General features: G+C 40.0%; 2 protein-coding genes across 4 annotated transcripts in view; one reads left to right on the top strand and one right to left on the bottom strand.

Annotated features, from left to right (window-relative positions):
* Nucleotides 1-1,483, top strand: part of LOC106810823 (diacylglycerol O-acyltransferase 1-like) — a 13,686-nt gene extending 12,203 nt beyond the window's left edge. Inside the window, exon 16 of the mRNA XM_014814277.1 lies at nt 664-1,483. Coding sequence (XP_014669763.1) covers nt 664-828 — 165 coding nt within the window. The 3' untranslated portion in view covers nt 829-1,483. The remainder of the gene's footprint in view (nt 1-663) is intronic.
* A 3,172-nt stretch (nt 1,484-4,655) lies between these two features.
* On the bottom strand, nt 4,656-13,458 carry LOC106810824 (peptidase M20 domain-containing protein 2-like). Of its 3 annotated transcripts, XM_014814278.1 has the most exons (8): nt 12,967-13,458; nt 9,391-9,540; nt 8,881-9,030; nt 8,244-8,385; nt 7,596-7,742; nt 7,232-7,330; nt 5,430-5,557; nt 4,656-5,105 (listed from the first exon to the last, which is right to left on the bottom strand). In XM_014814278.1, the coding sequence occupies exons 1-8, from the start codon at nt 13,330-13,332 to the stop codon at nt 4,968-4,970; spliced, it is 1,320 nt and encodes a 439-aa protein (XP_014669764.1). In that variant the 5' UTR covers nt 13,333-13,458; the 3' UTR covers nt 4,656-4,967. The 3 variants fall into 3 exon arrangements, with proteins under 3 accessions (XP_014669764.1, XP_014669766.1, XP_014669765.1); XM_014814280.1 differs by lacking the exon at nt 8,881-9,030 and having other exon boundaries at nt 12,967-13,457; XM_014814279.1 differs by lacking the exon at nt 9,391-9,540 and having other exon boundaries at nt 12,967-13,457.
* Between the last annotated feature and the right edge of the window lie 2,207 nt (nt 13,459-15,665).

Raw genomic sequence — 15,665 nt, 5'->3', positions numbered from 1 at the left:
ATACTATACTATACTATACTATACATACATACATACATACATACATACATACATACATACTCTCATATGAAGTTCTACTGCATGAGATTTTATGATCTATATTGCACACATTAGAGCTTCGGAGAGAGGAGGGAGTTTAGGGAGGGAGGGAGGGAGCGGGGAGGAAGAGAGAGGGGAGAGAGTGAAAGAAAGAGGGAGAGAGTGAGAGAAAGAGGGAGAGAGAAGGGAGAGAGAGAAATGGGAAGGAGTGAGAGAGGAGGGACAAAGGTGGGAGGAAGAGAGAGAAGCAGGGAGGGAGAGAGGGGAAGAGAGAGAAGTAGGGAGGGGAGAGAGGGGAAGAGAGAGAAGTGGAAAGGAGTGAGAGAGGATGAAGAAAGGGGGGAGGAAGAGTGAGAATGTGGGGAGGAGAGAGAGAGAAAGAAGGTGAGAGAGAGAGGGGGAGAGGGAGAGCAAGGATCACAGCACCATCTCTTGGATCTTAAATTTGCAAACTACAATATTATACACTAAAGTCAGATGCTCACTAGGTTAATGCTTAAAATATCACCCAGATGATGTGTTGTCAGTAATTAATAAGATGTATTTCGTGAACCTGTATCCTTACCACAGCATGATACGTATATTTGAGTTTTATGGGTGCATTTCTATGTTTATTTATGACAGATTCCATATGCTGTGATGGTTGCCAAAATTGCAAATGTTGACTGGCGATTAGGCAACATGGCTGTTTGGCTGTCGCTGATCATTGGGCAGCCAATTGCTATACTGATGTATGTGCATGACTACTATATACTCCAATTCAGAGACAAACAAGATGCCAGTGTTTAGTGAGTTGTTTTCACCAGAAGCTGTCCATTTGTTCTTTTGGGGGTTGGGGGTGAGGGTGAGGAAATTAGTAGGTAAGTCTATGTAAATTATCCATATGGGATCTACTAGGAGGGCATCAGAAGGAGCATAGTAGGGGGTGAATGAGTAATTTACATATTAAATTATTATAGGAATGGGGTGGATCAAGGTGAATGATGTTATTCCTTGATAGTGGGTATGTTGTGTAAATGGAATCATTTGGTTACATAAATGTTTAATTACAATGGTCAATGCAAGCAAATGTTGTGCAGGTGCAACAAGCAGATTATATTCACGAACCTATTTTGATTCATAATAGATGTTGTTTAGTTTGAAGGCAGACGCATCATGTATGCTGTGCCCCACATTCCACTTCATATGGTTTATGGGCATACAAGTGATAACGTAGCTGCCAAAGAAATAGTAAACTGGATCAGTAAGCTAGTTTTAGCTAGAATTCTTTTTTGATCAGTAATAATCTATATGATTTATAATGTTATGTCGAAGTAGTATCAAGGTAGTAGTTTTTTTGTAGAATATAGGCATTGAACGTGGATCATGTGTAATTGTGGAAATCGTGGATATATTGTGTTGAAATGTTATAATTTATGGAAAGAAAACTATTTTTAATAATTTATAAATTATGTTTACATTATGAGGGCACATTTGGCTGTGACCATTTAATTTAGCTGATACCAAAAGAAAATCAAGAAATACAATACAAAGGATCTTTGGTCATACAGTCCGACCTCCTTTATCCGGCCATCCGTTATCCGGAAATCTCTATTAAGCGGCCGCGATCTCGCAGTGTATGTTCTATGTTTTTCATTCATTTCCACCTAAAAATCTCGCTCAAAGCTCGCGCGATGTACCAACCGTACATGTGTGTGCGTGTGTGCGTGTGTGTGTTGTCCGCTCGTGTCCGCTATGCCATGCTTAACGAACAACTTTTACTAGCGGAAAACTTTTTTAGTGAAACGTGCTACCGTGCTACGCACTCGCGATTGATCGAGCCCCGTACTTCAATCAAAGGCGCCGCTGCCGCCGAATACCCGAGTGTATCGATCGTTACAGTCCTAGATCTCAGCACAAAAGAAACAAACATAAACCGAGGTGGTAAAATTTCTGTTTTATTTCATTTTATTTCCATTTCATATACCTAAACCATAAAACACGACAGTTTGTTACAAATAATCATAGCAACGAGTAAATACATTATCACATGCATAAACCCTACTGAACTGCATAGAAATGCTGTTTGAGCATAACTCTCATATCCGGCCAAATCCCGACGACCCCAACGGTGCCGGTCCCGACGTGGCCGGATAAAGGAGGTCGGACTGTATATAAAAACCTCTATTTGGTCATCAGTAAAACCGGTGCAGGAAACTGCGTGTTATATGAAATAGTCCTATTAAACTAAATTACAGTAATTCCCCGTATTGCGAAAACAATATGCTCCAGAAAAAAACGTTTGTGATGTGCAATTTCTGTCAGGTGAATCATATTGTCCTATTGCATTCCATTATATAACTGTAAAAGCATTCCTATGCAAAAACATTTCGGCAAAAGAAGTAGGTAATCCCCCAGTCTAATACTGTCAAGAACAATTACAAATGCATGTAAACACTGACGAACACATATGTTGACTATTTATTGATGTGACAGGAAATGAAGTTTTTGGGTAGAAAAATCTGTTTCCTAAAAAAAAATTACACGAGCGAATTTTGTTTCGTATTGTAACTAAAGTGGTCATAAATAACAGGCGAATTTACATAATCCAAGTTATCATAACACGGGGTATTACTGTACATAGTATTCTTCTAGATGGAAAATTAAATTTAAAGGTTTAAATGTTGTTTAATTGCAGTTGTCATGTTTGCTTAATCCTTGCATGAAAATCTTCTGCTTGAGTATTACTTGTTTGTTGAGCCCTGTTTTAAAGTAATCTAATAATATTAACCAGTTGCAAGCCTTAACTTCTCTTACTGCCAAATTACTGTGTTATCGTGTATGCTGTATGAGTATAGTTATTGGCACGTTTACTAAGGTTCTGAATATGGCATGAGAATCCCTATCGCATTTGTGAATGGATGGTATTTTCATTTTGTAACTGTTACTATTATTACATTAAATTATACATAGTTGTTATGTACAACCAGATTTGTGGTTAAATCTCGTATAAATCGTACTACTTGTACGTGTATGTAATTAAGCGACTATTTATACCACGAATTTTACAAGCAGATAAATGCATACCAACAGTTCTGCATTTTTAGCTCACCTTGACATCGTCAAGATGAACTATTGCCATTGGGTCATCGTCCCCATTCACTCATTTGTGCCCTTTTTGTGGTGAGCTACAGTGTCATTGACACTTTCATTATTCCTATATTACAGTTTTAATCTCAGATCTGCCTTAGTAAGGACCACTGCCTGTATTTTTTAATGTGCTGAGTTCTAGCTTCCCCTCTCCCTCCCACGTCTTCAAGAAACCCACGTTCGTCTATACGCTTAATTGCTAGTGCTATCACTTGAAAGTCTGGTTGTCCTAATTAAATCCTAAGTAAATCCTGTGCGCAACGTAATCTAATATGTTCGTAAAGCAAACGAGTCCTAAAATGTAGCTAGCAGATGATTTTGGAATGTATTCAGATGGAATATTTGTAAATAATGATAAACGGGGTCATCTAGCTGTACCTTTAGTAAGCATTTTGTATTTTGAAATGACAAAGAATTTTACTTCATACGTTTAAAAATATTTTGAGCTAGCAAAGTATTACATGAAAGCATTGCATGCAAAATGCAAAATACAGTCAAATGAACACCAGAAAGTAGCAATAGAAATAATATCAAGATCTAAATTTATTTTATCACACAAAAATTCTTCGCACATAGTAAAATCTTTGGCTTACGAAGCTCACATCAAACCACATTTTCTGGCTGTCGTGTTATACTCTCAACAAATTTGGCACCGTTGAGCTGCTTACCTGCTCTGGATGCACCCGCAAAAGCCAAGCCAATTTCAATTCAGTGATATTTCAAACAGTTCCTAAATGTGACACAGTTCTGAACACTCATGACAGCAAATTCCTTTGCAAATTTTAGTTTTTTGTTGTTTCTTCAAGTTTGAATAGTAGTGTTAGCACCTAACACTGAGGCTCATAGGGTCTATGTCCCCCAGGGTACTGCCGGAACGTACCCTGGGTACGGTCCGGTATACCGGAACGTACCCTGGGTACTGTTCGGTATACCGGAACGTACCCTGGTCACTATTTGATATGGTTAGGGTTAGGATTAGGGTTAGGGTTAGGGAGTAGGCGTAGGCGACTCCCTATACTCGTTAGTGGAGTAGGCGAGGTACGGTCCAGCATATTAGATAGTGCCAGGGTACGTTCCGGCATATTAGATAGTGCCAGGGTACGTTCCGGTATACCGGACCGTACCCAGGGTACGTTCCGGCAGTACCCCGGGGGACATAGACCCTCTCAGCAACACTGAGTCATTATACCACAGTCATAACTCATAACTAAATAAGCAACATTCCACTTGGACAGTGAAACATTTTCTCAATTCATTCCAATACACCAGCACTTGAGCTGTTCCCACAGCAAAGTGATAGCGAATACACACGAATTTTATCAGTTAATTTATTAGGCCTACCTGTTTATCATTTATGTACCGGCACTCAATATCCACGTAAACACTACTCAAACACTCCTCAGCAAAACTGTCACTGCATGCATGCTACAGTGCACACATGTACAAGAGTTAGACGTGGATCTAATACGAAACTCGTATTTTCTGTATTTACGCACGATGGCATGCATGCGGACAGATTGTGTTATAAAGGAGTATTTCAACAGTGTTTGTGTGGAACTGTTGATGACAAATGATAACTTCACTCTACATATGTTAATAAAGCAGGTTAATTAGGGAATTTTAATTGATAGAGAAAGAATTTTATATTCAATATAACTCTAACCCCCTAGTTTCACAAACGTTGCAATTTCATGTATCAGTTATCAAAATTATACCTTTTGTATGTCTTATACATGTTATATCAGGTTGAATAGTTTAGGCAACTTTACTGAGATGTATGGGTGTGACCTTCTTGGTGTTTATTTCTCAAATTCTTTTTTGATCTGCGACAACAGTGCGGGGTCACTCAGAACTTCCAGTGTAGTGAAAGCCATTGACTTGGCTGCTACTAAGGTGTACTGCTGTGCCTCATCTGTACCTGCCTGCTCTCTGAACACCTAAAAACACATTACAGTATAATCAACAATACATCCAGCAAACAAACGCTTCAGTCCACCACATTTATATGATGGTTGTAGACTATTACAAAGGCTGGATCAAATGTCATAAACGTACGTGCATAAATGTTAAAGGCAGCTTTGTTAATGCATAATTGGCATTTTTATAAACGTTTCCATACTACTGTTACTTTGACAGTCATTACTCTTGATAGATGGACACTTGATATCATTAACTGCTGTCACATGATCACTTCTCAATTTATTTCTCTACTTGTACAATATGTCACCATTTTATACTAAGTATAACTTATCGTATATTACCTTAGTATGAATTTGGGAGTTAGTGCCAATGTAGAACGTTGGGTGGATAGATGGCACCACATGTGACACGTTTCCCATATCAGTGGAGCCTCCCGGCAGAGGATTTGGGGCAATTGGAAACTCAATACCTAGCAATAATGAAATCAGCAAGAAACCGCAATCAAATACAGCCAGTAAATACATTCACGGCATTTGGTAATAAGAGCCGCAGAGCGTCTGGGCTCATCTGAGGTCTGTTGCTACGGTTATAAACGTAACATTTAAGTTGTGCGTAGTGACACCTTTGTTAGGCGCAGATATGCAGATACGCAGTTGCGTACACATCATTTCAGCAACCTTCTGCATTCTGTATAACTCCCAAATCCCATTGGTTGATACAAATCGCGTGCCTGAAACTAATGTTTTATGGTGCATTGTGACCCTAACCCTATTAAAACAAAAACAAAACAAGGTAGGCCAGTGATTAGTGGACCGAATAAGCTCAAGAACGTACACATTTGCGTCTATATTGGTGCCAAAATTTGATAAGAAAATTAAGTCTGGGAAATCCACAGCCTCACTCCTGGGTAATTATTTGAGTGCTAGTGACTATTCCAGCTATTCATAATGTACACTACAGAATCTCATATATAACTCATCTCATTATCTCCTAAGTAAGCATTGTTCAAGTAAGAGTTATGTGTGGAATTTCACTGTAAAATGGGAGCGTTCCACAACCACAGGTACTCGCCAATGCAGTTGAGAAACAAATCAATGTTTAACCCTCCTACAGGCTGCAATAGAGAGCTGCCACCTGTACCTAATTAACGCAGGCAAAAACTACACCATACTATCACCACCACATGCACTGGCAGTGGCCACTGGCAGTGGCATATTAACACACTGACAGTACAGAATGCCATAGAAATTATACGATTTAAGGAGCATAAACCTTCTTCAAGCAAATTTAGCTTTTGAAATTTCACTGTGACATTGTAGCCTCATACATCCAGGCATGTATAGATTCTACTAGCAAACCCAGCAGTCAAATTCTTTCTAACACAGTAACAGTTAACAAATCCATGTTTAAATCCCTCCTCTTGAGGGTCAAAAGGTTATCAGACACTTACTCTTCGCACGTCAGTGGAAAGCACATTTCATGGTCCTTTCAATAAAGCCATAAAAATGGTAGGTCACCGCTGAAACAAAAAAGTTTTTCAATTGCTCCGTCAGACCATGTCCTCAGAAAATGTCTAAAATCTGCCCTGTGCCCATTGACCTTTGACCTGTGACCTCCAATTTCGGCACAGTGATGGCTTTTCCTACCATGATGCTATACACCGACTATCACAAGCCTAGGTCGAGCCGTTTAGATTTGTGCCGCAATTCTGCATTTCCTCCCTATACCTTAAGTTAAGGAGTGAATGTTCCCCCTTCTTTTACACCTCTTGACCTTTGACCTTTGACCCCCCGGTTTGGCCTTTCCACTTGTTTTTGGCTTTCCCCCCCATGTGCCGAATATCGTGACCGTACGTCGAGCGGTTAAGATTTGTGCCCAACTGTTGACGGACGGACGGACGGACGATCATGCGATTCTACAAGCTGCATCTGACTATGTCAGATGAGCTAATAAGCTAACGAGTAATAAGAGAAAGTGGCGATCTGAAGCTCGAAAGGTGCTAGAAAATATTTTCGTTTCTAACCATTCCACTGGAAAAGAACATTTGCCTTTTTCTGGCAGAAGACCTGCTTGTCCTGAAAAAGTGGTCGTAGTTTAATTTCGACCCCTGCCCCTACGAGTGTTAATTAAAAGTATTACTAACCTTGTTCACGCGCATACTTTTCGTAAAGCAGACCCATTGTGTGATTGTGCTTAACTGCTGCATAAGGGTTTGGAGCATACTGAAACTCAGTATCGCAACCTGTTGTATAAATGCTGTATTAATACCATTAATGTAGTATACAGGGTTATTCAATTTGGTATAATAATTAATTTAGTGGCAACAAATGCGGGAAGCTAAAACTATATATTACCTGTTAAACTGACGATGGAAATTTTTTCGATCATAAAACGTCATAATAAATGGACAAATTTATCATCCAGTCATCATTATCAGTGCATCAGTATCATCATAATACGTTTACGTCATAATAAAAAGAACAAGTTTAATATTACACAGTACAAACCTGTCATTTTGCCTGCTCCCACTATGCAGTGACTGACTCTCTCCAAAAGAAGTTTCAATTCTTCTTGTTCTGTGGCACGCACGTATATCTGTACCTCTGCTTCTGCAGGGATGATATTTGGCCGCACTCCTCCTTTTGTGATGACAGCTGTAAATGTACAGAACTTAAATAAACCTTTACATGCGTCAAGAACTATCATGGTAACTACATTGCACTAAAATTGTTTTTGACAGACCAAAATGAAAAGCAGACATGCAGAAGGGCATGGGCAATGTAGGACAAATGCAGGAATTTTAATGGCATTCCATGACAACTTTGTGTTTGAGTAATTTTCTTGTAACTGTTTTTGTACAATCAGTAAAATTACACAATGAACATGTAAAGAACAATAAATTTGATTATACAGTCTGTCAGATACAAGTTTCAGTTTGCATAATTCCAGTGCAGTTTGGAGTGACCTCCCAAAAAGATGTCCCGTCAATCAAAATACAAGGCATGGGAAAGAAAAGAGGTCACAGACTGTTTGATAGATGGCTAGCACACACAATTAGTTCATTTCAAACAAACCATATATAAGCCAATATGATATATATTCAAAACCCTAGTATGCACGAGTCTATTTTGAGGCGATTGAGGTTTTGCACCTACCATGAATCCTGCAGCTTGGCTTCATCTGCTGCCGGAGCATAGAAAGCCCATTGTAGCAAGCCACAGCAGCATCAAGCGCATTAATTCCATCCCATGGTGATGCGGCTGCGTGAGCTGCCTTTCCTGTGTAAGTGACGATCAGCTGCATACACAACGATGCAGGGTTAGACTTCTAATTACGTGCATCAGTATCATCAATGCTATACATACAGGAAAATTAACTTTTAAAATGTGAAATATATCAATACGAAGCAACACAATAGGAACACTACTACCATCAATATTATAGTCATTAATTCCATTATTGAGACACTCAAAGATTATATTAACATCAATGACGATAGCTTGATCAGTGTGAATAATTTTAGTAATTACAATGATAATTCTCATCTCATAATTAGCATGAAACATGAATTACCTTTATAAAAAAAGTACTGTTAAAAGGTATGTTAACAGAATATATATATATGTCAGCACACAAGAAATCTATCTATGCTAGTTTGATTGTATCAGGGGTTATAATAATGACAATTTGTTATTATTAGCTTGTTAGCTTATTAGCTTGTTAGCTTATTAGGTTGTATCCAACTTGTTAGTTTGTTTAGGCACAAGTAAACATGTTAAGAATAACCCTTACCCTTTGAATCCCGAGCCAGCTAATATTGACATCATTACGAGCAAACGGGTGTACCATCATAGATAAATCAACATCAGAAAAAGCAGCAGCATTTATCAGCATTACTTTGCCTCCCCCACCCTCCTCTGCTGGAGTGCCCATCACTGTCAACTGGCAAACAAAACAGTAATAGTGAGAATTATGTACTATTTGTGTTAACATACCACAAATGTCGGTGTTTGTTAATAAATTCTAGCCAAACGACTGTGCAGCTATGATGTACCTACAAAGAGGAAGGTATAATGATGTTAGTATTACATGCAGATGCAACAAGTGACTCTTTGTATGCTTCAGTGTTGGGCTGATTACTGATCCAAAAATAAAACTGGTAAAGGAATGGATAGTAAAATGCCCAATTTGAAGCGAATACATAGGTACTTGTGCCTATTAACTCTAGTTAGCACCATGAGATTCAATATTATATGCACAATGCAGTGCACACACACATAAAACAACAGCAAATTTACATGCCTCTTGAAATCCAAGGTAAACCTGAAATGTTCTATTGAAAGCATATGGGTGGACCATCATGGCAACTTCTATGTTTCCAAACACACCTTTGTCAACGAATGAAACCTTTGCTCCTCCACCCTCCTCTGCTGGTGTGCCAAGCACAGTGAGCTGTAATTTTAAATCACTAGCAACTCAAGTATTACATCTAACAACGTAAAAAGCCAAATCTTCCTCTTTGTTTTACACTATTTGACAGGGTGACTTGGGGGGCATACACGCCCTGGGGGTGGTCACTGCTAGTGTTTTCCGTCCTCAGTGGTTTTATCATTTACATTCACTGGAGTGGACCTTTCTGCTAAGTACTAGTGTTTCCCTGACATTGACACGAGCGAGGCGGGCCGCCTCGCTCAAATTCTCAGCCGCCACACAGAAATTTGTTCAAAACACCGCCTCGCTGACGAAAATCACCGTTCTTCCATACAATAGTGCTTAGAATGCACCAAAATAGCTTAGAATGCACCAAATTGCATCATTTTTTCAAAATTTCTCGTTCAACTTTTGGTTAGCGAGTTGATCAAGTTTTTTCCACTCAGCCACTCCGATAATAGCAATCAGGGAGTGTGTCCCTCCAACCAGGGGGAGAGCGCATTTTTGCTATCGACGCCACACTGGCGCGAAGTAATACATGCAAAAATGCGTATCCACGTCGCCCCACACACACTGCAGGTAAAATATTGAAACGTTTGCCGACTTGTGGTCGATAATATAATAACTTTGAACATCTGATAGAAAGGTTGATAGAAGTATTAGAACGTTGAAAAACCTAACAACTCGTCGACTTTTCCATAGTGTAAACCCAGCTTAAAAGTGAACCTATTGGCAATACTTCCCATTTGATTATTAATAGCTAGAGTAATCATTAAGTAACAAGCAAATCTAATATCAACCTCATCCATAATATAAATTATATCATCTAGGTCTATATTATGACACTTCTGATGATATCTGTCAGATGCCCGCCAGGCTGTTGGACTTCTTGCGATTCATCTATACTGTTGCTATCACGTGCCTAGACGTTAAAGAAAGAACCCCTGACCCTGGGAAATATTAAGCACTATAGATTCAGTATGGCCCAACTGCATAGAATCCACACCGCGAGAAGTATAAGGTATAAGAACAAGCCACATGTACAGATCGGACAAAACAAAGCTGCAAGAATCATCGCCAACACCTTTAGGCAATATCAGGAACACATAATATAACACATTATATATACACATTTTATATCATGTTTTTCTGTGTTTATTATTATACATTCCTGGCAATACGCTATAACTTATAAGCCCTTTGCTTCACTGCAAGGCAATACAGGAAGATATGAATATACCTGCGGCACACAAGTGCACCTATGTAAATATAGGTGCATGTGACTGTGAGATGATGTTAGCAAGTTGGGAATATTATATATTTAAATAAATAGATCCTAACGCTACTGGTAGTAATAAAAGTTGTTATCATTTCACCCTATCTTTAGAGAATTTGACCTAGATTCGCCTGCATGCATGGCAAACAGTTATGGTGCTTTGTTGGTCACAATTTCAAATGTGTGACGAATAGGTTACATCAAAAGAGTATGTTAATTCATCATCATAACCTTGTAATGGGGTAACCCTTCCGAGTCCAAGCGACTATAACAGATGGACTTCAATGATGATTATATCGTTAGATCAACTCTGTGAAAAGCAGCAGGGAATTAGGCTTTGATCAATATAACGGGAGTGAGTTTCAGTAAGGCATTACTGAAACATAGAAACCAAATATGAATCAGTTCATTCAAATGTGAGACATGGTGGAAGCAATGATCAGAGGCTGATGACTGAATATGCCGAGGTGATGTCATCAATGATCAAGCATGATAGCATGGATAGATGGCTCTAATAGCAAAAGCAGTTCACTCCTTTGTTAACAGTCAACAAATCCATGTTTAACCCTCCTCTTGAGGGTCAAAAGGTTATCCGACACTTACTCTTCGCATGTCAGCAGAAGGGACATTTCATGGTCCTTTCAATAAAGCCATAAAAATGCTAGGGGTGACCTAGCTGAAACAAAAAAGTTTTTCAATCGCTCCGTCACACCATGTCCTCAGAAAATGTCTAAAATCTGCCCAGTGCCCCATTGACCTTTGACCTGTGACCTCCAATTTCGGCACAGTGATGGCTTTTCCTACCATGATGCTACTATACACCTACTATCACAAGCCTAGGTCGAGCCGTTTAGATTTGTGCCGCAATTCTGCATTTCCTCCCTATACCTTAAGTTAAGGAGGGAATGTTCCCCCTTCTTTTACACCTCTTGACCTTTGACCCTTAACCTCCAAATTTGTCATTCTGAGTCCTTTTAGTTTTCGGATTACCCCTCCACGTCCCGAATATCGTGACCGTACGTCGAGCGGTTAAGATTTGTGCCCAACTGTTGACAGACGCACCGACAGACGGACGCACGAACGGACGCACGGACGATCATGCGATTCTACAAGCTGCATCTGACTATGTCAGATGAGCTAATAATTGATAAACACTATGAATAGTTGCAGGCCAAGCACAGAACCCTAGCATATGCCTGATGTAAGCCCGGTTTAAGCACAAGTAATAACTATAACTAGACAAAAATCAATACACACTGCATATAAAAGATATAACCTCTCAACGGATTAAATGTTGTACTTGATGGCTTGAGAAGACAGTTATGAAAGCATGATGTACTGATATATGAATGGGCTGTTGGGCAATGTCTTAGCATGGGCCCCACACGCGCACAAGTCAATTCGATCGACCCACGCACCAACTCGACTCGTGGGTAAAAATCACCCACCTGGAGACGACTAACTCACATGTACTAACTAACATGCAAACATTTCGACGCTGGAGCATGTGAAACACTAGATGCAATAATGTAACCCAACAAGAGTAGGGGGGTTACATTACTACTCTTGTTGGGTTAAATTATTGTATCTAGCGAAACACCTCACGAGTTAGCCAGCGAGTCAATCTGGCCAATTTCCAGGCGGGTGATTTCGACCCACGAGCCGAGCTGGACGACCTCTAGACAAATAAACTCGACACATGGGTTGGGTTGCCGGCGAGTCAATTTGTCTACGAACCAACTCCATCTACGCCGCATTTTCTGTGGAAGTGTCACTGTCAGTGCTTAAAATTATAATGCTAAGTAATCATGCTATAGTAAACTAGTATGGACAAAAATGCGTTAACGTGGGCATGCAGGTTGTTAGATACAATAATGTAACCCAAACCCAAGAGGATAGGTTTCCTATCCTCTTGGGTTTGGGTTACATTATTGTATCTAGCAGGTTGTGTGCATGATGTAACACACTAACCGGTCTGTAACTGCCCATTTCATTTGTTATACAGTAATACAGTATAGACTAAACCGACCAGGCTCTCCGACTGTTACACGGCGGAGGATGCCTCTTGCCAACGTAGAAGCGAGAAGGGAACTTGTGGCTAATAATAATACTAAAATACTAGTAATATTAAATATAGTCTATAGATCATGATACACGCACAGTCATACTACCTTTCCGTGAACGTGGTTGGCTTCTAAAGCCGATTTAACGGCAATTGACGCAGCAATCCCTGCTTCACAAATGAGGTTGTGACCACATGCATGCCCAATCTCTGGCAATGCATCATATTCACATATTATGCAAATATTTGGCCCATCGCCGTTTGTAAATTCAGCGCGAAAGGCCGTCGGCATGTGGTAAGCCCGTTCCACCTTGAATCCGCGTTGTTCTAGAAAATCTGTCGCAAGCTTGTGGGCTCGGATTTCTTCGAATCCAAGTTCTGGGTTATTCCATAATTCTAAACTTAAAGCCTTTAAGTTCTCGCGTTCTGCGTCTATGCATTGTGATGCGACTTTGATTCCTTCTTTCAGAGACATTTCAAGTTATTCTGTTTCGTAATAATGACACGACACCACTGATCTGTATAATAAAACTTATCCGTTATATAGAGATCAGTGCACGACACGCCTTCCAGTGCTTCCCCATCAGCTGGTGACGGACCTGTGGCGCCATCTATCGTTAATCTTACGTTAGACCATACGCTTTAGTGATTTGGCTGTGTGATTTCGCTTGTTTTGATGGCTGATATAAATTAAATGGTTTGTAAATTGGAAGCTGGTATAATTGCAATATCGTAAGATTAATTACAATGTGTTATATGATTCACAGATAACGACCTGTTTCGTTGTTATCGTGTTGGTAATAATGTCGCAAGACAGTCGGTATAAAAGATTTGTTGCAATAGTGAGCCGATTTATACAACGATTTGTAAATTGTACAGACATAGGTCGTAGGTCACACCGGCGCAAATCCACTTTAGGCACCTTAGCCTTAGGTATCACGAAGTGATGCACAGATTTCTGTGTATCTGATGCACAGACTTTCCGTATATCAAGGAATGATGCAAAAACCTTAACCCTAACCCTATGTCATAAAGGATAATTAACCTTAGGTATCACGAAGTTTGTTAGGGTTAGGGTTTTTGCATCATTCCTTGATATACGGAAAGTCTGTGCATCAGTTGGTGATACACAGAAATCTGTGCATCACTTCGTGATACCTAAGGTGCCTAAAGTGGATTTGCACCGGTCACGCCTAGATACAATAATGTAACCCAACTAGAGTAGGGTTACAACGCGAGCCTATTCTTTTCTTTGGCGGAGCCTCTGAGCGATTCACTCAGGGCGGTTTTGTGGTGCGTTTTTCGAGACTAGAACTTCCAAACTGGGTTTATTCTAAACACGAACCTTTCTCTGCTATCCTGGAACTTACTATGTATCGCAATACTCTGTAGTGTATGTATTAAACTAATGTAACCTGTTACAAAATTTCGAAGCGACGAGCGGCGATATTTCAAGCACCATTTCTGTGTACCTGTGACGTACGCATTCCCAATGCGCATAGCATTCGGCTAACTTTGGCTCCAAGATCGAATGCATCATGGGATGCCTGCTGCCAGTCATGACATCACCAGAGCCAGCATGTCTGGCAACACAGCTGCCGAAGTTAGCCGAATGCTATGCGCATTGGGAATGCGTATGTCACAGGTCAACAGAAATGGCGCTCGAAATATCGCCGCTCGTCGCTTCGAAATTTTGTAACAGGTTATATTAGTTTAATACAGAGTATTGTGATACATAATAAGTTCCAGGATAGCGGCGAAAGGTTCGTGTTTAGAATAAACCCAGTTTTGAAGTTCTAGTCTCGAAAAACGCACCACAAAACCGCCCTGAGTGAATAACTCAGGGGCTCCTCCAAAGAAAAGAATAGGCTTGCGTTGTAACCCTACTCTAGTTGGGTTACATTATTGTATCTGAGGTGTACCGTACGCATTATTCTTCACGCACTTGGGTCCTAAATCGGTCCAACTGCGGTCAGTGAGTATATTTAGCGCTAAGTACTACTACCAGTCCTGCCAGTGGGGATTGGATCCCTGGATCAGTAGGGAGTAGAGAACGACATTAATTTAGTCAACTCTGTGTGATGGGCTGTACTAAGTTGTGTGTGGTCATTGTACTTGTAGTAGTGGAGTACTCAGTAGAGTGATGGCATACTTGTTGGCATACCCTAGTCTGCTATATACTTAGCTGATGGTAGTAAGGTAATTATATAACGCAATTCTAAAGAATTGTTGGTATGCTACTTTCCCATAATATGCTGTAGAGTAGTGCCAGTGGCTTTGTCATTCACACTGGAGATTTAATACTAGTAGTAGTACTGTACCAATGCGATACCGAATACGGATCAGAACGGTTCGCGAAAAGGAGATTCCAAATCCTGACATCATAGCGAGGTGCATTCTGGGTATTTTCAACGAGATCTTTACGAGAAGACCATGTGATTTCATCATGTGACTAATCCCAAACTGAACAGAACCGTGTTCGTTGACACACCGCCAAACAGAACTGAATCGAACCTTAAGCGAACTGCTCAATCTACCTACGTATGTGGACTGAAAATAATGTGCATTGATGCGTATTACAACCGTATCTGGTTTGTACTTAACCACGTGGAAGCGAATCAATGCGCATTGAAAGTTCGGTGTGTCAATGGTATTATTAATATGTAATGTAATTATTATATATAAAAACATGAAAACAGATTCACAGATATGCACAGACAAGTACACTGCAGACATATTGTCTAGATGCATTGTCTGGTTCGTTTGATACAATCAGGAGTAAGATAATATAGGATAATATCCTATATT

The sequence above is a fragment of the Priapulus caudatus genome, unplaced genomic scaffold, assembly GCF_000485595.1.
Source record: "Priapulus caudatus unplaced genomic scaffold, Priapulus_caudatus-5.0.1 Scaffold476, whole genome shotgun sequence".
Taxonomy (NCBI): Eukaryota; Metazoa; Priapulida; class Priapulimorpha; order Priapulimorphida; family Priapulidae; genus Priapulus; species Priapulus caudatus.
Note: the sequence above shows the minus strand (reverse complement) of the source record. Positions and strands in the feature narration are given on the sequence as shown.

Excerpts from the sequence above, each read along its gene's own strand:
- LOC106810824 (XM_014814278.1), bottom strand. The coding sequence starts at position 13,332 with ATGTCTCTGAAAGAAGGAATCAAAGTCGCATCACAATGCATAGACGCA. Across the intron at positions 9,541-12,966 it reads CCAACCACGTTCACGGAAAG|CTCACTGTGCTTGGCACACC; the intron begins GTAGTATGACTG and ends TTAAAATTACAG. Across the intron at positions 5,106-5,429 it reads ACTCCCAAATTCATACTAAG|GTGTTCAGAGAGCAGGCAGG; the intron begins GTAATATACGAT and ends ATGTGTTTTTAG.